Source organism: Topomyia yanbarensis, chromosome 2 (assembly GCF_030247195.1).
Source record: "Topomyia yanbarensis strain Yona2022 chromosome 2, ASM3024719v1, whole genome shotgun sequence".
Classification (NCBI taxonomy): Eukaryota; Metazoa; Arthropoda; class Insecta; order Diptera; family Culicidae; genus Topomyia; species Topomyia yanbarensis.
The window spans coordinates 122,758,040-122,782,368 of record NC_080671.1 but is presented as its reverse complement, the minus strand read 5'-3'; the positions used below and the strand labels follow the sequence as shown (position 1 = coordinate 122,782,368).

Below are 24,329 nucleotides of genomic sequence, written 5' to 3'. Positions count from 1 at the left end.
AGTGGATGACGCATAAGTGTCGATAGTTTTAAGTCAACAATTTGCAGCATAATTAGTCAGCTTCCGGAGACGCTAATGTTGGTTAGTTGCGGCAATACTAAAGGTACAGGTATTATCCTCGATTTTAAATCTGAGTTTAATCGTATTTAAGAGTTAAATACCTGAGGAATACCACGAAGGTCCGTCCGAAAATCTCTTAAATCGTGACCGACCATCTTAGATTCCGATAAAACTTTACAGGTTCAACCGGCATGGAAGACTAAACATTTTCCACAATCAATAAGATTATTTTGACTCAAGTGTAATTTTTTAAAAGGGCGTACGTGCAATAATTTCAATTTTTTGTTCGATTACACTATTTTATACAGTAAAACTATCTGAGAACGAAATACAGGTAATGAATACTTCTGCTCGAAAACAATATACACTGAAAAAAATGTGTCATTTTTCACAAAAACAAAAATTTATAATAAAAATTTAAATTACGAAAAACCCATTTTTTCTAATTTTTTATATTTTGTCAACAAAAATCTGAAAAGAAAGGAAACATTTGGAATGCAGTTTTATGATGGAAAAATTATCAGCAAAAAGTTTTTCTAACAAAAACTTTGTACAAGTTTTTAAATTTCATACTAATTGACATACAACACTGTAATTTTATTACAGAATATAATTCTAAGTATCATTTTAAATCAAAATGCATTTAACTAATATTTTACAAAATGCGATAGTTTTCGAGATATTTGGAATTTTGCTCCAACAAAAACAATTAATTCATGTAATTATGTTCTTTTTAAAACTTATTCGCGTTACCCTATCATAAATTGTCAAAAGTCTAATGTTTATCGTTTTAAAAATATAAAAGAAGCTTTTTCAGTGTATTTGGATCATGGAGAAGTTTTTAATAAAAAAGTTTTCCTAACAACAACTTTTGACAAATTTTTATAATTCATACTATTTGCAGTCAAAAGTACAATTTTATTTTTGAATATGATTCTAAACGCCATTTTAAACCAAAATGCTCATAACAAAAATTTTCTGAAATGTAGTAGTTCTCGAGATATTTTAAATTTTGTTTTATTAAGACCACCATTAACGCAATTATTTTGTTTTATTACGACCTTTTCAGAAGTTATTCGCGTTTTTTCCATCAACAGCGTTTAGTTTTTCGTAAGGCCCATAACATTTCCTATAACTATAACCCATTGACATCAAGGCGATATTGTAAACCATTTGAAAGCTATACAAAAACAACCAAAATATAATTCAACTATATAGTTTAATCATCAGATCCTATGGTTGAATCATATCTTGATTGTTTTTGAATAGCTTTCAAACGATTTACAATATCGCCTTGATGTCAATGGGAAAGTTGTAGGAAATATATGGGCCTTACGAAAAACTAATTGTTGTCGATGGAGAAACGCGAATAACTTCTGAAATGGTCGTAATAAAACAAAATAATTGCGTTAATGGTGGTCGTAAGAAAACAAGATTTAAAATATCTCGAGAACTACTACATTTCAGAAATTTTTGTTATGAGCATTTTGATTTAAAATGGCATTTAGAATCATATTCAAAAATAAAATTGTACTTTTGACAGCAAATAGTATGAATTATAAAAATTTGTCAAAAGTTGTTAGGAAAACTTTTTTTATTAAAAACTTCTCCATGATCCAAATACACTGAAAAAGCTTCTTTTATGTCTTTGAAACGATAAAAAATTGAATTTTGACAATTTATGATGAGGTAACGCGAATAAGTTTTAAAAAGGACATAATTACATAACCTAAATGTTTTTGTTGGAGCAAAATTCCAAATATCTCGAAAACTATCGCATTTTGGAAGATATTTGTTAAAGGCATTTTGATTTAAAATGATACTTAAAATTATAATCTGAAATAAAATTACAGTTTTGTATGTCAATTAGTATGAAATTTAAAAACATGCATAAAGTTATTGTTAGAAAAACTTTTTTGCTGATAATTTCTCCATCATGAAATTACATTCAAAATGTTTCTTTTCTCTTAAGATTTTTGTTGACAAAATATAAAAAAAATAGAAAAAATGGGTTTTTTTCGCAATTTGAATTTTTATCATAAATTTTTGTTTTTGTGAAAAATGACACATTTTTTCAGTGTATATTGTTTTCGTGCAGAAGTGTTCATTACCTGGATTTCGTTCTCAGATAGTTTTACTGTATAAAATAGTGTAATCGAACAAAAAATTGAAATTATTGCACGTGGAAACGTTTACGCCCTTTTGAAAAATTGCTCTTGTATCAGAATATTGAAATTGCCAGAAAAAATCATACATCAGGTACACTGGGTATTCTTGATCCCTATCATTAACTCTTACAGACTCTTCCAAAATGCATAGAAATAGAAATAATCACTTACATAAAGTACCCGATAGTATAAATTAAACTAAAATGTTTGATTTGCGAACAAATTTTGATATAAGTTATTGAAAGCTGGAAAAGGCAATCAAACAGCATTGATTTACCGCAAATATCTGGCTTCACTTTCTGCTGGTGTTAAAGTTTATCGTGCATCTAAAAAGGTAGTCTTAGTAGTTATTTTGTCAAGCTAAGCGCTTAGCTTAACTTTCATTTCTATTAGTCATAGTGTGTTCTGTTTGTTCAGCCCTAGTAGGCAGGGGATCAAGTTACCACACGTTTTTACAAAAACTTCATTTTGACATGATTTTCAAAACTGTTCATATTACTGACAGGACATGGTATTTGGATTTACATATTATTCACAGCTCTTACAATTTGAATGGACTGCAATATGACGATATTTGCAATCAATTTTTTTTATTTCACTTAAAAGTTATGTGAAAAAAACCAAAGTGGGATCAAGTGTACCCACTCTCTCCCATATACGGCCTCTATCAAAAGCAAGTATCGGACTAACGTTCCTTCCGCAATCTACGTTCGGGCCTGGCCGGCGCCGGTTTTGATCAGTAAACACTTTAGGATTAATTATCCCCTTGGAAAGCGAGTCCGGGCATAGATCGCTACCGGCACATCCACTGCAATACAGTGGATGATACATAATAATTTAAAGTGTGCAATTTGCAGCATAATTAGTCAGCTTCCGGAAACTCTAATGTTGGTAAGTTTCGGCGATACTAAAGGTGTGTTATCCTCGATTTTAAGTCTGAGTTTAATCGTATTTAAGAGTTTCATACCTGCTACTTCAGCAAAGTCCAATGAATAATGCACTAAAATAAGACTCCAGACGATCATCAAAATCCTGGTCTTGGTATCTAGAGGGAAAATTGACTAGATCGAATGTGTTATATGGTGGCTGCGATTGCGTGTGATCTCGCTTTCAGAGTCAGTGGTACGATCACTGTCGTCAATGCGATAATCATGTGCTCTTCCCGACACGTTATCATAGCCCAGGGATAGCAAACGGTTTTTATTGTATTGTATTGTCTTCAATTAAAAAAGTTACATCGCACAGACGTAGACTAAACACTAACTTAAACCTATTTTTAATTTAAGCGATTCTTTACTAAAATGAAAATCAAATAAATGATAGACACTGTTGAACCGTTGACAGCAAACATCCAAAGGATTATTCTGGCCGTACTGCGTGCGATGTGTTGAGAGTCGGAAAAAATCAATTCTCCGGAAAGATCTTCCCGGAACGTTGAGGTCAAGTTTTGCTAGAAGCACAGGAGAGCCTATGTTGTCTGTTAGAAGGTCGAAAATGAAAAGTCGTTGCAGAAAGATCCGTCTGTTTTCCAGCGTAGGAAGATTGATGAGGATACAGCGATCTTCATATGGAGGAAGCTGGAAACGATTTTGCCAGGGTAACCGACGAAGTGCAAACCTGATAAAGTTCTTCTGTACCCTTTCGATACGATTAATGTGCATGGTGTGATACGGAGCTCAAATAGTAACGCCATATTCTAGAATACTGCGTACCAATGCAATGTATAGTGTTTTTAGACAATACACATCATTGAAATCACGAGTGTTGCGTTTGATGAGTCCAAGTACAGCGTAGGCTTTAGCTATAACGGAAGAGTAATGTGCGGTAAAGCGTAGCTTACAGTCGAGAATGACACCAAGTTCCTTGACGGATACGACTCGTTCAAAGCAAAAGGTTTTATGCATAAGGTCGGAGTCCCAAGGGTTACAGTTTCGATTCCTGCCTCTGGGGTGATTTTTTCACATAATTACTTTCATTTAACTCACCATTTCGTTCTGTTGTCCCCGTGCGATATGATGATGATGAAAATGTAGTGAACCCACCATCAGTGCAAGGGCTACGTCGGTGGCTGTAATTGCTTTTAACAGCAAAGCTAAACGTTGCTAGCAAAGGACTTTTGCTGTAAGGGATGGATCCATAAGCAGAATTTCTTATGCGCTCTCCACAGGGGAAAGAATCTCTTTCCAGTGATAAAATCCAGCAGTTTGACTAGCGTGATTTGAAATACTTATTAGGACACTGCCTGATGGTTTGTGTGAGAAACTTACCGCGCCGTGACAGATAGGAAAATTAACAGCCACTACATATTTCCGAAAAATTCGGAAATCTGAGCAGACATTATTATCTTCTGACTAGAGACAGGCAATCCACGTACTTTAACTCATGACACAGTTCGTATGAGGCCCTTATGCATCCCTCTATCCAAATAATGTAATAAATATCATGATGAAATTGCGTACAACTAATGTAATAAATATAGTTCAAATTGTGATAATAAAAAGTAATAAAAAGTAATAAAGTGCTAAGAAGTAAAAAAATGTAATTTTTGAAAATATTAAATAAATAAATAATTTATGAAAATAATAAAAATTATGTTTATAGCAAATACTAAGTTTATACTCTTTTATTCTGTAATTGCTTTCTACTTATGGTGATGGATGGATCGATCGACTATGTTGAGTACATAGAATTTACCGCGGAAAAGGAGAGAGGCAGATGGAAAAATAACTAATCGATGACTGGGTAAAGTTCTCTGTATATGGATCGACTCGAAAGCGAGTTCAGCGTGTTCTTAAGAAGCATTTACACGCAGAGTTCAGAATGTCGTTGCTGAGTAGCGATGTCACTTGGTTTACTGCGTAGACTTGTAGGTTATTATAGCTTCTTTAGATTGGAACCAGTGGTTGGAGATTTTAAGAGATTATTGAATATATATCATATCCGTTTTGCTAGGAATGATATGCTATGGAAAAACCGAGCAGTGAGAAAAGAAATATCTTATGCATATCACGGTTGGATCATTCTTTAGTTGGCAGAACTCATGTGCCCAACTAGTGTTGGAATGAACAAAGTTTTGAGTCCTGCATGAATAAAACCTCGGATAAACTGAACACATTATAGAAAATCAATAAAACACATGAAACTAAAAAAATATTGAAGCAAAAATAGTACTCAAATCTGTAAATGAGTAGAACGATTAATTGTTGTTAATTCGAATTAATAAAATAGATATATCAAATTTGTTTAGCTCATTAAATAAAAAAATTGTCAACATCAAAGAAATTTATAAAATTATTAGAAAAAATAAATTAATTCAAACTAATAAATGGCATGAAATGGTTGACTGAACAAAATTGATTAAACCAGTGGAATAAAAAAAACTCAATATTGAATTAAAGGAAGAAAATAAATATAACATTAATTAATTATTAAATTAAATAAAATGAATAATTTGGACATAATTAATAAAATTAATAGAAGGATTAGAATGAATAAAATAAACAAAATAAATAGAATTGATAAAATGAGAAAAGAGAAGAAAAACAAAAAATTTAATGAATTAAATGAGTAAAATAAAAAATTAAACGACCTTGAAAAAGTTGTAAAATCGATGGAATAAATAAAATAGTGCCAATTCAATAATTTGGATGATTAAAATGATAGACAGAAAAAAATTGATGATTAAAACTGAATAAAATATATAAACTGTAATTTTTTTTTTAAAAGCATAAAATCTAAACAGTGCAGTAAATATGTTGAATGGAATAATCATATTAAACATAAATAAATGCATGAAATGAATAAACTAACGGAATCGAAAGCACGAAACAAATAAAATAGATAAAATGAGGCTAAAAAATAATATGAATGAAAAGAATGCTGAATAAAATAATTGATAAAAATGAAATTATCAAATATTAAAAATTGATGAATTAAATTAATGAAACGAATAAAATGAAAAAATAGTGTTCAAAATGAAATTAAAAAAAAAATGATTTAAATCAAGTAAACGACTAATACGAATTGTTCGATATTGAGAACTAGAAAGCTCTGATATATTTGTGAAAAATATTTGAAAATGGCTAACTAATATACAATGAACTTTCTAGTGGTTCCATTCTTGTTTGTTTTCACCTTTTCGTTTACGTTCTTCTTTTCTTGACGGAGTCATTCAAGTTGTTTGGTGTTTCTACTTTATTGGTGGAGCTTAATTTGTTATTAGGAAACTGTAAAGTTTGATTTGTTTTGGAAATCAATGATGCCTTTTTGGTCACAGATTTCTGAAAAAAAAGATTTTTGTACCGAATAGAATTTTCAGATCCAGTGTTTTAACGCATAATTGTAAATAGTAAACAGAGATAAGATCACACGTGCTGAGAATACGATTCGTGAATGAGACAGGTAGATAGTTTTAAAAGAATTTATTTTTTTTTTCCATACGTTTATTTGACACGGCATTTGCAAAAGCTTTTTACGCCAGTTTCTTTTTTTACAAAGCACGTTACAAAAATCTTTAAGACTAATTTTAACTATACTAGTACTTTGTCTAAAACTAACACTGAAATCACTTTATTGTTTGCTTTTTTCCTTACATTGTTGTATTTCATACTGATCTAGTATTTTCGGGTGTATTTATTTACTTTTTTTTCTGTTATTGTCTAAATTTAAAAACTAAATATTCTAGGACACTTTAATTGGTGAATGATTAGCCTTGGATGAGAGTATGAGTAGATGAATTTAATTAAATTTTGACAGACGCTGTTTTTAGAAAATGATAGATAAGTTCCATGTATAGAGGATCGCGATACGCCAGGATGTCTCTAACAGGAACATGGATTGGTCTTCCTCGGACTTGTAAAGAATCTACTAATTGTGATCTGGCTTCACGATATTCAGTGCAGGACCAAACAACATGCTCAATGTCATGGTAACCTTCTCCACAAGCACAATGATTACCCTCAGCGAGCCCAATACGACGGAGATGCGCATCTAAAGTATAATGATTGGACATGAGCCTAGACATCACACGGATGAAGTCCCGACTTACATCCAATCCTTTGAACCATGCCTTCGTTGATACTTTAGGGATAATTGAGTGTAGCCATCGTCCCATATCTCCATTGTCCCAAGATGTTTGCCAACTAGCAAGTGTCCTCTATCGCGAAGCGCTATAAAATTCATTGTAAGCGATGGGTCTTTCATATATTTCACCATCTAGTGCACCAATCTTGGCTAAATTATCAGCTTTCTCATTGCCCGCAATAGAGCAATGGGCGGGGAGCCACACTAGGGTAAATTTATAACATTTTCTTGTCAGGTTACTCAGAGATTCTCGTATCTTCCCCAAAAAGAATGGATCGTGATTATCAATCCTCTTTGAGCGTAGAGCTGCAATTGTGCTGAGACTATCAGTGAGGATAAAGTAATGGTTCGGGGGTAAAGTATTAATTATTTGAAAACTATAGTGAACTGCTGCTAGTTCCGCTATATAAACAGAGGCGGGTTCTGCAAGTTTAAGAGAAATTGAAAAATTATTGTTGAAAATACCGAAACCAGTGGCCTCACTGATTCGTGACCCATCAGTGTAAAACATTTTAAGGCCGTCTATGTGTTGATATTTACTTGTGAATATTTTAGGGATCTCCCGCGAGCGTAGATGATCCGGAATTCCACGAATCTCTGCTTGCATGGACGTGTCGAAGAATAAAGTGGATTCAGGAATATCTAGTATATTGACGTATGTGGGAACATACCTAGCAGGCGTTATTTCTTGTGACATGTGATTGAAATACACTGTCATGAATCTGGTTTGGGGTTGAAGCTCGACAAGTCTTTCAAAATTTTCAATTACCAGTGGATTCATAACCTCGCATCGAATAAGTAAACGAGAAGAGAGATCCCAGAATCGGTCTTTTAAAGGAAGAACTCCCGCTAGTACTTCAAGACTCATCGTATGGGTCGACTGCATGCAACCTAAGGCAATTCGTAAACAGCGGTACTGTATCCGTTCCAGTTTAATAATGTGAGTGTTCGCAGCTGAACGGAAACAGATGCATCCATATTCCATTACTGAAAGTATTGTTGTTTGATACAATCTTATCATGTCACTTGGATGAGAACCCCACCATGATCCAGTTATTGTTCGCAGAAAATTTATCCTTTGTTGGCATTTCGTTATTAGATACCTAATGTGGCCTCCCCATGTGCCTTTAGAATCGAACCAAATTCCAAGGTATTTAAAAGTCAGGACTTGGGCTATCGTTCTACCAACCAACTGAAGCTGAAGCTGAGCTGGATCACGCTTCCTTGAAAAAACAACCAACTCTGTTTTCTCCGTAGAGAAATCGATGCCTAACTTCAAAGCCCAACTTGATAAATTATCCAAACTATCTTGCAGTGGTTGTTGTAAATTTAAGGCTTTTGGTCCTGTAACAGAAACCACGCCATCATCTGCAAGTTGCCTTAGAGTGCATGGGCTGACAATACAATTATCAATATCATTCACGTAAAAATTGTAGAGAAGGGGGCTTAAACAAGAACCTTGTGGGAGTCCCATGTAACTTATTCTGAGTGTCGCCAAATCGCCATATGAAAAATGCATGTGCTTTTCTGACAATAAATGGTATAAATAATTATTTAATATCGGTGAAAGACCACATTGATGTAGCTTCTCCGAGAGAACATCAATGGAGACTGAGTCGAATGCTCCTTTTATGTCTAAGAACACAGACGCCATTTGTTCTTTTTTTGCGTAAGCGAGTTGGATTTCTGACGAAAGTAGCGCCAGACAATCATTCGTTCCCTTTCCCCTCCGAAAACCAAACTGGGTATCTGATAGCAAGCCGTTCGCCTCAACCCAATTGTCGAGACGTCGTAGGATAATTTTTTCCAACAATTTCCTGATGCAGGATAGCATTGCAATCGGTCGATACGAGTTATGATCGGAGGCTGGTTTTCCCGGTTTTGGAATAGCGATAACTCTCACTTGTCTCCAGTCGTGCGGGACAATGTTCTGCTCAAGAAGCTTATTGAATAAATTCAACAAGCGTCTTTTTGCTAGGTCAGGCAGATTCTTCACCAAGTTGAATTTAATTATGTCTAGTCCCGGAGCATTATTGTTGCATGAGAGAAGTGCAATTGAGAATTCCATCATTGTCAAAGGCGAATCTATGAAATCGTTACTTGTGGGAGCATCGCGAGTGATTTTCTGCGCAGGAGCAGAATCGGGACAAATTTTCTTGGCAAAATTAAATATCCAACGATTCGAAAAATCTTCGCTTTCATTAGTCACGCTTCGATTCCTCATTCTTCTGGCTGTGTTCCAAAGAGTACTCATTGATGTTTCTCTTGACTAGCCATTAACGAAGTGTCTCCAATAACTAGATTTTTTGGCACGACGTATACTGTCAAATTTGTTTTGCAAAATGAAATAATTTTCAAAGTTCTCACGTATACCCCCTTTCTGTTTCATAATTTCTTTGTAGGCAACTTGTTTAGCTTCATATGCATCAGAGCACTCTTTGTCCCACCAAGGATTAGGGGGCCGTCTATTTATTGTCATTCCAGGATTGCATTTCGTTTGGGCTTGTTCTGCTGCTTCAATAATTAAACCCGCTAAGAATTCATATTCTTCGGTAGGGGGTAGCTCTTCTGTCGAAGCAAGAGAAGTGGAAATTAATGTTTCGTATGTTTTCCAATCAATATTTCGTGTTAAGTCATAAGGAACATTGATTGAATTCGTAAGGCCTAATTCACTGTTAATTGAAACAACGATTGGCAAATGATCGCTACCGTGAGGATCAGGTACAACCTTCCACGTGCAATCTAACCGAAGTGATGTCGAGCACAGAGATAGATCTAATGCACTTGGACGTGCAGGAGGTCTGGGGATGCGTGTTGTTTCGCCAGTATTTAAAACTGTCATATTAAATTCGTCACAAACATTGTATATCAAAGAGGATCGATTATCATTGTAGAGGGAACCCCACAATACTCCGTGCGAGTTGAAGTCTCCCAGTATCAGACGCGGAGTAGCCATGGATTCCACTACCTCAAAAATTTGACGTTGTCCAATTTGAACTTTGGGAGGTATATATATAGAAGCGATAGACATGTCTTTGCCTTTAATGTTCGTTTGGACAGCTACAGCCTCAATGCCCGCAAACAAGGGGATGTTAATTCTATAGAAAGAATAGCACTTTTTAATTCCTAGAAGCACTCCTCCATACGGGGTGTCTCGGTCTAGGCGAATAATGTTGAAATCATTTAAGTTGAAAATCATGTTTGAGGTAAGCCATGTTTCACATAGAGCAAAAGCATCGCATTTTAAATTATGCAGTAAAATTTTTAAGGAATCAATTTTAGGTATGATACTTCTGCAATTCCACTGTAAAACAGTGATGGAATCTTTCATTGGAGGAGGTGAATTACCCATTGAAAGATACAATCGCTGCAAGGATGGGCCATTGAGCAATCAGCTGCTCTAAAAATGTTCTAATTGTTGGGAGGAAAGCTGAAAGTATACTCTTTAGTGGTTCAGAAATATTGAATGCTTTAAAAATCCAATCAACAATTTCAGAAAATTTCAATAATCCTACCCCCGGCTGAGGCTCAGAGGAAGTCGAAATTTTATTATTTCCAGTAATGGTGTTCTGTTTGGATTGTACGTTCCCAAAACCGGGCGGAATTGATTTCGGTTTTGAATCGGAATTTTTCGGTTTTGGGCGCAGTTTATCTATTGGTGGAGAAATTTTAAGGCCCTTTCTTGGCAGCTTGGGAAAAGAAGACTGTTTTCTTTTTCTGGAATTTCCGGGTAAAACAAATGATGTACCTTCGCACGCTCCGTCAGAGTCAGACTGTTCCGAAAATAGAGATGCGTAAGTGTTTTCTAAGAAGATGGGTTTAGGGGTAGCATTTTTCAACATTTCTGCATAGGAGCGCTTAGACCTCTCCTTCAAGGATCGTTTAATTTTATCCTCACGCAATTTATAAATGGGGCATGCAGGGAGCTCATGTGAGTTTTCTCCGCACATTAAACATTTTTCTGAATTTTCATTGCATGTATCCTCTTGATGAGAACCCCCACATTTGCCACACCGTGCCTTATTGGAACAGTAAGTGGCTGTGTGGCCAAGCTGTTTGCAATTAAGGCAATTCATTACACGAGGGATAAAAAGGCGAACAGGGAGACGAATCTTATCGATAATGACATAGTTGGGCAGCGCAGACCCAGCGAAAGTCACTCGAAATGAGTCAGACAGTCGATAAACTTTTTTATCTTCTTCGTGTGATACTGAATGCAATTGCTTGCATTCAAGTATTTTTACGTCTTTAAGTATGGTGTCTTTGAAACGACCAACCCCATGCTTAACTAAGTCATCAACAGTCAAACTCGATTCTGTGATGACCCCATTAATTTCAATTTCTTTTGAAGGAATATACGCTCTATATTCACGCGTAAAAAGCTCGCAAGAAGCAATTGCATTGGCTTGTTTGAGACTACCAACGACAATGCGTATTTTATCTTTATTAACTTTGACGATCTCTTTTACATCCGAGAATCGCGAAGTCAAATCTTTAGAAATTTGAATGATATTTAGCGCCTTTGCTTTACGCCTAATAAATACAATCCATGGTCCCGTTGACGACTCTGGGTAAATTTTAATTCTAGTCGGATTTACATTTTCAGCATAAGGCTTAGGGGGAGGGTCTGTTACTCGTTCTCCCATCTCTTCATCCATTTTACCTAGTAAGAAAAACTATCACAAAAAGGAATGAAAAATATACCTGTTATCTGCTATCTATTAGGTGACGAAGACACCAATAGAACACACCTCATGTGTTACGTTGTAAACTCGGTGCCCGTTGTTTGACAATGTGACACTTGCTATCCTTCTTCGTCGCGTTGCTTCTTCAGTAGAGAAATAGTCCTACCTGCAACACTTCAAAACTCTCTCCGATTAAGCTGCTCGTCGGTATCACCACCACAAGCGCGCTCTCTCCGTTTCCACCACCTCGGTAGACAAATGTGGCTACCTGTGGCTTGCTGCGAAAATCCCACTGTCGATGCGGCACTTTTCGGTGCCACTTGTTTTCCTTATTCGTCGTACCACTTCTGCGGTAGACAAATAGAGCAAATGGGTCTACCTGTGACGCTTCCCTCTCGTCGATTAGAATTGCCCGACGACACCAATACACTATATTTTTTTCTGTGTGTACAGGCACGATCACTGTCGATTTCTGCCACCGCGGTAGGCAAATTCGTCTACCCACGGTTTGCTGTCAAAACACCACTTGTCGCGGATGCCGTTGACCACGCCTCCGACGTATCAACTGTCGACTCACACTTAACAAACTGGTCTCTCTCTCTCTCTCTCTCTCTCTCTCTCTCTCTCTCTCTCTCTTTCTCTCTCTCTCTCTCTCTCTCCCACAATAACGCATACAGCGTCTCGCACTCCGTCACTCTCTCGAGAACAAAACCTTCCACCTGGAGGCACAACCGCCTCGGTCCGTTGCAAAAACTGTTATGTAAAGAATTTAATTATTGGTTTTTGAGAAATAGTTAATTTATTATTGAGCTAATTTACAAAATTTTGTCGGAATGGATTTCCTTGCATCGTGTGTTTTCATAGCCTGATATTCAAAATTCGGTTGCGTTTTGCCCCTAAAACCCCTATAGAGCAATACTCTGTATGAAACTGTCTCATTTTCAGTTTTTAGAAATTGGTAAGTGAGGAATAGAAATATAAAATGTTTAATATCTACGTCGTTCGTGAACGGGTTTTGACAACCTATAGCTTGTTAGAAAGATATTTTCATAAGCTAATTATATGCAGTGCATGCACATAGCGCTGCTTTGTTAAAAATGTATTTGCTTAAAACGTGTTGTGTTTTAACAAAATCCCAAAAACAAAAATATTGGTGTCAAACTGTCACGTTAAGTCTTTTCTTTGAAACTGGTTTCGTTAAGGTCGATTCAGCCGTTGATGAGATAATTACATGACAATTGTGCACATACATACATTCACACAAATACACACATTGTCCCAATTTGTCGAGTTGAGTCGGAAGAAGTTTTCAAAGTTTGAGCGAATCCTATACATTTCTTTTCTAAGAAATGTAAAATGTAGGATTATTGTTTTGTTCTTGCCGGTTTTAAAATATAATTAACAATCTATGGTTTCATTCACATTGCAATTCATGATTATTATAAAATTTTGCGCATTCTTCTTTTAGTGTGACTCTCATGGACGAGTAACATCTGAAAGCTGGAGTCAGAAATGATCCCAATGGTGTATTCTCTAATGACGTGTAAGAGAATGGAAGCACGGATTTCTTTTAAATTTATTGCACCTTCCAGTTTAGTGGCGTAGCCAAAAATTTGGCTTGATGAAAAATGTGGATTTTTCAAAAATGCTTAAATTTAATGTAAGTTTGATAAATTAGTTAAAGGTCCGCAAACAGAATTAGTCTAATAGATGCTGTTTATTATTTCTTTTATAATACGTCAGTGAAGTTAAAGAATTCAAATACAAAGAGTACTTTTAAAGTAGAATGAATGTTCAAAAAAATTTCTAACGGTCAATATCATTAAACTTTGAAGGTTTAACAACCTCGAAGAAGCTTTTTAACATAAAAAGCGCTTCTTTTGATATAATAATGTTGGTGATTACCTCTCCTAGAAGTCATTATGGAGAAATAATTCTTAAAGAATAGTAAGGGATTTGATGTCTTCAGCAAACACATCATTAAACATTGTTGATAATGTCATTTTAGACAACTTTGTTGAAAATATGAAGGCTACACAAATGCGAGATATAAAACGATATTTCAGAAAGTGCCTGTTCATTTCAATAAATCTTTTTATTTCGAGCTTATGAGACTACCTTGAATAGAATGTGAATTTTATTGTTCATACACAGCAGAAGAGATTTATCAATTGCAGTAATATCATAATAACTTGTTTTAAAGATTTTCTCTCACATATAGTCTTACATATTTCGTTATTCTGAATACACGAAGTATTGATATCTTCAAAAAAATTAGCTAGGGAATGTCTTCAGCAAAGTTTTTTTTAAACATATTATTTTTTTATTAATTTTAGAGGCCTTAGGATCCTTAGGGTCTTTCGGTTCTTTTTTCAGGTTAGCAAAATTTCGCTGAGTACACCAAAAAAATCTAATGCTCATAAAAACCGATCCTGACCTGCTACAGACAAACGGAAAACGTCATTTTTCATCATTTTCTGCTTTCCGAAATATTATTGTCGTTGTTAATCATATTGAGTTTTTATCTCAATTTTACGCATTCTCACAACATTTTAGCAGATATGGAAATATACGCAATTTTTTGAAGAGCAAGTTTTTGTTTATAGGCAATCAACTTAACCCTAGAACGGTCTTGTGAAACTTTTAGAAGGCACTCTGATTATGAACACGGTCATCCATAATTTCAGAGGAAAATGTCGTCGTACGCCATCTCTTTTCTACAATTGGGAGAGATGCCGCATCAAAATTGCGGGTGAGATGCCGCACCTAATGGCGGAGGATACGTAGCTAAAATGTATATTTTTCGCCTCGGAATGTCATTAAATGATCATTTACGTCAGTAATTGGTTCTTAATAAAGTATATCCACAAACTAACGGACCAAACTCAGTGACATATAGGATTTTGAGTCTATTTATCTATATATTTAAACGAGCAATATGTATCTAAGTATTAATTACATCGGTTTATTCTCAGACACTTATTTTCGTGAACGCATTGATTTGTAGTGATGTCAATATTGGGATAAAAACGAAAATTTCAACGAATTGATGTTTTTTCAAAATGAATCTTTCAAGAACAAACCTTTTATATAAATTCATTGTTGGGAGTAATACCCAAAAACTGCTTTTAAGGAACCCCTACCAACACATAGATATATATCGTTCGTACAAACTTATAGATAAATAGTACTGTTAATTAAGTTACTCCAACTTAACCGTTATACAAGGTTGCGATTGAAAAATATTTTTAAAAAGTTGAATAAAAAAATGTTTCTAAAAAGGGTAGTACCTCCTTAAGAAAAATGAAGGTTCTAACCGATTTATAGGTGTAATCAAACTTCATGAAACTCATCTTCAGCTGAGCACAAAAACATCAACGAGAGCTAAAAAATACTTTTATTCACCATTTTTTCAGTTTATGACCACGGTTCGGCGTCTCTCGGCACATGCGGCATCTCTCCAGCAATGACCGTGAAAATTTGATGATTTTTTTAGCATGGCAAAAACCTTTTCACAGTATTTTAGAAACTTGTCGCAATTGATAAAAATAACTTCATCGAATATTGAATGGTTTACTTTGATGCAGGATCGATTTTTAGAAATGTGCGGAATCTCTCCCCAAATTACCCTATTAAAAAGATTTCAGCTCTGGGGTACGAATATACACCATAAAACCGCTTACTTATAAAAAAAAAGTCACGAAACCGTTGTAGGGGTAATCAAACTTCGCTTCCCATTCGAAACATTGTCCCAAATCCATATTTCGGAACATCTTTTCAAACAAGAGCTCATAACAACTATGGGACCTGGTATTGGAGATCAGTTATAAGATCCAATTCTCACAATTTGCCAAAATTCCTCATGATGCCTAAAACAACTGGTTCTCAATTAAGTGACCAGATATACTTCCATTATTATTATTATTGAGTAGGGGGACCCGGGACTGTTAGGACAGTGGGGGTAACTCGGACTCCCTCGATTTCTCAGGAAATCACTGAATTTAATTCTTCGTTTATTTAGAAAGAAGATACAACGTGTTTCATTTTTGGCCATCCTCAAAACAAAAATCATTATAATGGTAAAATCGTGATTAAAGTAACAAATAAAAATTAAAAAATAACAGGTAAGTTTTTTGGAAAGCTTGATGCTCCTATTTAATGAAATGATTTTTGTTTGGGTGAAAACATAGATATTCTCAAGACGCTAACCATTTTTGTGCGAAATGAGCGTACGGGGCTATTCGGACCCCCTCTTCCGTCAATCACAACGTTCAGGGGCTTGCGGTGGTGCACACCATTACCCATGCCACAGCAAAGGAAAGACATAATGCGCCCATCGACAGCTGTGACTGATCAGAATAAGTTTTTGTAACGCAATTTAATTTTTTTAGCTTCATCTATCTTCATATCTATCCACCTAAGAAAACTTAGGTAGTTCCGAATAGCCCCGGGTTTCCCTATTTATTTAAATTAGTCAGCATTAGGTGTTTCATTTCAATCCAGTTTGTAGCAAAGTGCTATGGTGGTTCATTTTGTAGACATTGATAACTTTACTTTGTACCACATTATTTCTGTTATGCTTAGCATTTTATATAGTAAATATAATATAATATTGTAGCGGACTACATATGGCTGAGGAGGGTGCGTCAGCACACTATAAAGGATGCAACTGAACAGTGAAACAAAAATACAATCGGAGGCAGTTCGCTAAAGATACTATTCTCTTGATCTACCATTTTCAGGTGAGTACGCTGGAGGGAAATTTTCTGGTTCGCGCAGGTTTCGCGAGATTACACGTCATTATTTTCAATCCAAATTATCATATCAACACTTTATTGTGAAAAGGGTGAAATTTACAAAGACAAGTTCTCTATATAGGCGAATAAAGAGTTAAATGCAAAGATTTTATTTTTAAATTTGATTCAACGATACTGCTTGCACAAACTCAAGCAATAATTGCATTTATTTAAAGTTTTACCCTCCATATTATATGAAAAATGTCAGAGTGATACATTTTCTTTGTTTTTTCTGCAGCGGTTCTGGTGTGTAATTTTTGTTTCCTCGATTTTTGATGATCATAAAGATATTCCCAGCTGTACATACAGTGAAGAACCGATTTTATCAGCTCCCGATTTTATCTTCCCCCGATTTTGTCTACCCACGATTTTATCACCTTTTTCATCCGACTTTTTGTCAGTATTATATGAATAAAAAATTTATTAGCTCTAGCAAACGTGCCCAGTTAAATCCGAGTAAACCCTTTCTGGAGCACAATTTCTTGTCTTAAAGATGCAAAATAAGCAAAAAAAAAATTTGCGCCGGAATACCCTCTTAAGGGAAATTTATACCAAAGAATCAAAAATAGTTATGACGCTACATCTAGGAACTATAGAAGAATCTGCTAGGGGCCGGGTATAGCGTAGTTGGAAAATCGATTGCCTTGCACGCAGCTCATATTTTCGCCGCTGGGTGGTACTGTATGCATCTTATTATCTCTGTAAGAGAAAATAAGTAAGATAATTTAATTGTTTACAACTTTATCGAAGACTGTCCATCGGGATTTGCTAAAAGAAGTTATTGGACTTTTAACGAAGTGATGTCTGAGTCAGTTTTGCATGAGGCCTAATAGTGCATGGTTATGTATCAGGACTCGATTCCCACGACCTACAATTCAGAGGAATTGTAATACGAGATTTGATTCGGTTATAACATTTTAGTTCCACCTGTGACCACATAGAGTGCGCCAAAACTAACTTTTCATAGAAGAGAGATAGAATATCGAGATTGCAAATTGGCTGTTCTACAACTGTCTGGAAGACACCTAATTTCTATCGCTCTCCGTTGACAAGTTAGTGTTGGCGCCATCTATACGGTAACATGTAGAAATAAAATGTTTTAACTAAAACTTAACTCGTATTACTTACTATAATTAATCTGAACATGCTATTGAGCTAAACCTAATCATTATTTCACAAAAATGTGTAGGTCGTGGGAATCGAGTCCTGGTACACAACCGAGCACTGCTGGGCCCCATGTAAAACTGACTCAGGCATCACTTTGCTAAAAGTTTAATAACTTCTTTTAACAAAGCAGTTTTCAACAAAATTGTAGATAATTAAATTACCTTTCTTATTTCCACTTACATTGATAATATGATGCATACCGTGCCACCTAGCGGCGAAAATGCGAGCTAGTGAGTTTTCTTCATGTAAATTGTCGAAAAATCCCATACAAACTTCAGGCACCTTGGTCCGGTAGCTAGACTTGTCCGTTTTGCTTCAAATTTGGTGCAAGTTCTCCTGGTGGGACTAGAAATCGATTATCGATTCAGAGGTGAGCCGGTAGAGGTCACTGTTTTCTTGTCACTGTACTATAGCCGTTTCGTATTCCCGAATTTTCTGGGAGCGCTAATTTCACCACATCCACAAATCGTCAGCTAAATCAGAAGCTTATTTGCCATATTCTGCTTATCCTTCTTTCAGAGATACTCTGGAACGGCAAACCACAACTTCGAGCCAACACATTTTAGTCAAGAGAATCCATTTTTGTAACACTATTTAAAATATAACAAAATCACATTATTTCAACGATAGATTAAAGCTTTGCATGTATTTCAGAGCATGTTTGTAGGATTTTTAGATTCCATTGTCTTTGTTTCAGAACAGTTTCCATTACGAATTTTTAACAAATCCACATTTCTTTTTTCACTGATTATCAGGTCTGTCAACTGAAGTCACAGTAACTAATTATATTGCGCATTAAATTAATCAAACCCCACTCCGAAGTTTCGTCTACCCTTAGAAAAGAGTGTGTCACTAAAATTAAGAATTCTGAAATTCTCGAAAACGAAAATTCTTTTCGTATTTGAAATCACTATGCTCGATGCATGAAACAATAAATTTTCCGTTGTCTCTTTATTGTATAGTCAATGCACTTACCGTCTTTGTTCATTCCCATGTTGAGACACTTCTTCAGTCGACACGCTTGGCATTGGTTGCGATGCGCCTTATCGACGGTGCAGTTCCCTGTGCCAGCTTGACACCTGCAAATAAAAATATGAAATACTGTTATGAAAATTACCACTCTTGATTGCTACCCCCAATCAATCACGTTATAAATGATAGGTATATTAAAAAAAACAAAGCAAATTAAAAACTATCGTACAAAGTTGCAATAATTGAAGAAAAATCCTCTGTTGGCATACTTCCAAGAATTGTTGTTGAAACACAATAGAAACGACGTAATCTGCAAACATTCTATCAATTGGTTAGTGTGCCAAAATCTGCGTTCACAATAGACGAGAGGTGTACTCCAACTCAAAGTATTTGCTCATTTCTAGCAGAACAGTGAAAAAAAATATAAGTATGCAAAGTGTGGTGGGAAACAGTACAGTTATGACTGTCGGCGAAAAATATGCAAACACATTCTCAGTTTCATAACCTTATAACAAAAGGTTACCCTAATTTAATTACTTTAATTGTACCTATCACAAAGTATTGATGAAGTGACAGAAGTTGAAAATTTAGCCATATGTACTGCGTAAATCCATGGATGCGCCCGGCTAGACTTAAATAAGATCATTTCACTCCTACCGACGGCGAACTGCATTATCATCTATTCTGCTATGAAATGAAGCCACCGCCCGTCGGATGTACGCAGGGCAATGTTCTAACAAAAAGTGTACGTACATACAGGACAGACACTTGAACCCACCGAGTACATACATACAGCACATCGAAGCGGACAGCAGCGCCGGGTGCTCAATTGAATAGATTTTTAATACCGGATCATCCTTTTGCATTTTGGTTTAATTTTCTCTGTCTCGTTTTTGTTCTTTAGCCTTTTCCATTCCCTGCACGCGATGACTTTGCGCTGATGACAGTCGTTTTTGGCACGGGATGGTGTACGTTGTTCGGGCGTTTCTACCCTACCCGTGCCGGTCTAACGAAACTTCAAGGATCTCACCACTAAATCCTATCAAAGCGAGGCGAGCAACAACAAAAACCAGCCGAATGGAACTGTTCCGTACCCGAGCACTACAGAGACACACCATTCGTCGGTAACGTTAATTGGAATTGAAGTGAATGCCATTTGCTAACATTGGAACATCGAACGGTTGGTGGTGCCAAACCACGTATTGAACTTTGGAAGGGAAAACAGAAAGCATCATCAAAATGCTACAAGTTCAAATCCATCCCTCCTTGTGCTGGGGTTCAGCTCGGCTGCCCCCAATCGACGAACGATGCTGATTGAATCGAATTGACTCCACCGAACGTAGGTCGCCATGTTCTGTGGCAATCCCGTCGAGTAGAGAATGTATAGCATTGGAGTATGTATAGGGAGGAAACAGCCATCAGCTATCGTGTTCGGCAGACAGGAGCAAAAACGACACCATTTTCATCCAAATTGAATAAAATATAAAACATCCAAACGAGAGTGCTCTGAACGTGCAAAAACTTGCATTGAAGCAGTATATGTGGATTGAATGGGCTGGGAAGAACTGCATTTTCGGATGTCTTGAAGACTTTGATCACAAACGAAGAGAGATTGATCCGGCTATGCGAAGATTGTTATGAGAAGCCAGAATGTGATAGAAATTTCGATTCCCATCCCCAAATCCAACCAAACATTGAATGTACACAAAAACCTGGTACTACATTGTTGAACACACTCCCTTAGCTATGCCATCAAACATATGGGCAAATTTTTCACGGGATTACCAGCATCAAGATAGAAAAATTACATGCCATAGAATATCAATTTATCATAACACCATTCATCAACCGCCGTAATCTCTAGTCGAAACCCTGTTGCACAACGACAGTCGCTTATGCAAAGCGGAACCCTCAAATCCCACTTGCGCCTGCCCTCCAGAACACGAACACTTGCCATCAGAGTCTGTCGAAGCGTACTGCTAAAAAGCAACATATTCGTCCTTACAGACAACTGAATCAAATTTGTATTCATCCTTCCCGAAACCGGTGAATAAAAACGCCAACTGGTGTCCCGAAATTGCAAACCCTTCGTCCTGCCGCCTGTCGTCAGCGGTGAAGGTGAGCACAGCAAAGTGCATTAACTCTGGTCTACGAACAATTGAATAGCGACATCTGATAAATTTTGACCCTAATCTTCCGCCTCCTACTCTTCGCATCAAACACCCTCCGGAACTGCACGATTCTTTGGGCCAAACCAACAAAAAAGAAATAGTCCATTCCGGAATCGTTGATTAATTAGAATTTAATTTATTGAGTGGCACTCTAGCTGGCACCGGTCCGTGTCACCCCAGCTCGGTCAAATTAGATACAAACAGCATAAAAAAGATCAGCATCAGCAGCTCGGAGATATTTCCACAAATTTCCCCTCGAAATCACAGTCAGCAGTCACGGTAGCACCTTCTCGGGTGAAGGGAACCGTTCGCTCAATTGTGTTATCGATTGTGTTTCGTTAAATTGATACCGGGGATTAAGTTGTATACGTATAACGTGCGTGCCCTTCGCAAATATTGTTCGTTCCACTCGTACCGCAAATCGGTGCTAAAATTTGTTTTACTTGCCCTTCTGTTATGATTTAGGGCTTTGGGATGGTGATCCGGTAAATATTGACATTCGCGGGTGTCAAAGTTGGTAAATGTTGTCGGATGTCTTTAAGAAGGTGGGTCGGAAGATACATTGAAGCCATGAGTGAAGTTACTAAAAATAATCGCTCTACACATAATTGTCCCATGTGTATATGGAATCTCATAGCATATGGGACAGTTATGCTTATAGCGGCAGTATAGGAGTAAGTGGAAGTACTTAAGCACGTTATACAAAACTGTAATTTTTCTACAATTTTATCATCACTTATTTTAAAAATTTATTTGACACGGTTCAATGCGTTAGCAAAACTGAGCCGTGGATCGTTTCCTGTTTTAGCAAAATGTAAAAATAAAACATAAATTAAATAAATGCTAGTCTGTCAGGTCTTGTTGATGCAGTTTTCTGCAGCGTGTTAAGATTTTCTTCCTTGGCGGGGAAATATTAGCTACGTTGTTCACCGCAACTTCAAGTCAATCGGTCTGCCCAGGGCGGATCCTGTGCAGTCCGGACACTCCCTCCTTCCGACTGAATGAATTGGCGATACCAAATATTCATAAGGATATAGAAAATCACTACTTGACAGATAAAATTTATGTTGAACTGTAACTAATGAGCTAACACCATACATTTACTTACGACCCGAACCCGAAATTTTTAATATAGAGAACCAACCAAAACTACCGAAGATTTTGAAATTTAAACATCAACGCTTCACCACAAACTGTACAAAAATACATGAATCACTCGAATTTGTTATAAAATAAAACTTGTGAACCTATACAGTGGCGAGCAAAACTGGATATATGTGTTAAATATTTTGTATTTTTGATAATACATATATGTAAACTACTATTCCGTATTGAGAAACTATTACACTAATTATTAAACTGAGTGTGTGCTCCGACTTTTGAAAGGTAATGTGCGTCGCCCTATACTGTTACTGAAAATCTTTGCATCCCAATGTTGCCATGTATCCACTTTTGCTCCTTTTCAAAAGTCATTTTTGGTTACCATCAATTTCAACTATTGCCATTATTATCCGAACTATTTATTGTTTTGTACTTGTTTACGATCTTTTCTCAAGAAATAATCATTTTAATAAGTGTTTGGAAAAATCTCTCAGAAATCTTTGTGTATTCGAATCGATAACATTACACGTAGGGGAATATGAGAAAAATATCAAAAGATCTAGAAAATATTATTGTGGTCCTTTATGAAAAGGGCTTATATGCACGAACATTTGCTAGCTTGGTAAACGTTTGTCACAGAACAAATGTGTAGGTCGCAAATGGATGGAATATTACAATGAATCTGTTTTTAATTTTTTATTACGACTAGTATGCAGTACCATTTTTTTAAATTTTCAATGACACTCAATTAGCCACAGATTACTAAGTACGGAAAGTTGTGGAAATTAATAGCAAGGATGTGAAATATATAATATTGGAAAACTCGAAGTCATTAGACACAGGCTTAAAAATTTACGAACTAATCTTTTGTCTTCTGCTGGTAGGGGTCGAGCTTAGGCAGAGTTGTTACGAATCGTTCGAGTCTACCAGCATGTCTCACGGCAAAGACAGACTTGTCCGTCTTTACCACGAGAACCGGATAAAAATGTGAAAGCATGATTGAAATTCTGCAAGGATAATAAAAGCTAGATCGCGGTCGACTGGAAGCGAGTTATCGGACGGTAAGGAATATTTTTGGTATCTGCCGAATGAAAGTCTTCAAAAACACCAAGTGAAGCAAACAGTAAAACATGAAGAAGGGAGTTTGATGGTGTGGGGCTGCTTTACATCGTGACATGTTGGACCTCTAGTGCGAATAGAGGGGATTATAAAAAAAGAAGATTACCTAAACATATTGCAAAATAGTTTACCTGACTTTGTCGAAGAATGTGCATATCCCGAATCAGTGGCGTAGCCAGAAATTTGGTTTAGAGGGGGTTTTGATGAAAATCGCAAATTTTTTGAATAAATGCTAAAATTTAATATGAGTTTGATAAATTATTAAAAACTCAAAAACATAAGTAGTCTAACAGATGTCATTCCAGTCTACAAACAAGAAGGATCAACATGGAACAGTTTTCAAACCTCTATAGATTATTTTCTTGTATAATATGTCAATGAAGTCAAAAATTGCGATCTTTTAAAGTGGTATAAATGATCTAAAAAATTTTCAACGTTCAAGATCACCTAATATAATAATCCTTGACTTTGAAGGGTTGACAACTTCGGGAAGTTATCAACATAAAACAGCGCCTGCTTTGATATAGAAATTTTAGTCATTAATTCTCATAGAGGTAATTATGGTGAATTAATTTTTCAAAAATATTAAGAGACATGGGCCTTCAGCAAAGTTTTTGATAATGTCATTTCAAACAATTTTGTTGAAAATATGAAGGCTACATGAATTCAACATATAGGGATTTAAATGGACTGGGCCTGCTATATTTCTTCTTAGTGAAGAAAAATTTAGGTGAAAACTTTTTTTTTCTGCGCTACGGATAAAATTGTTTGAAACAATCATTGCGAGTTGAGAACACAAAACCTATAACTAAATTATGGATGGATGGAACTGAAACTTGCGTTTCGACTTCATCTCATCAGAATCCGACACTAACTTGGTGGGCGGACTAAGCTTGCGCCGAATTGATGCTAGCTCCTGAAAATGGAATCACTCTTTGTGTTTTTAAGTCCTTTTAATATCTGGGAATTATTTATTTTATATCCAGTTCCCTTATTTTTTTGTAAGCT

General features: G+C 36.0%; 1 protein-coding gene across 1 annotated transcript in view; it reads right to left on the bottom strand.

Annotated features, from left to right (window-relative positions):
• The window catches only part of LOC131680183 (photoreceptor-specific nuclear receptor-like), a 101,926-nt gene that overhangs the window by 40,306 nt on the left and 37,291 nt on the right, over nucleotides 1-24,329 (bottom strand). The window contains exon 4 of the mRNA XM_058960902.1: nucleotides 18,934-19,037. Within this exon, the coding sequence (XP_058816885.1) occupies nucleotides 18,934-19,037 (104 nt within the window). The remainder of the gene's footprint in view (nucleotides 1-18,933; nucleotides 19,038-24,329) is intronic.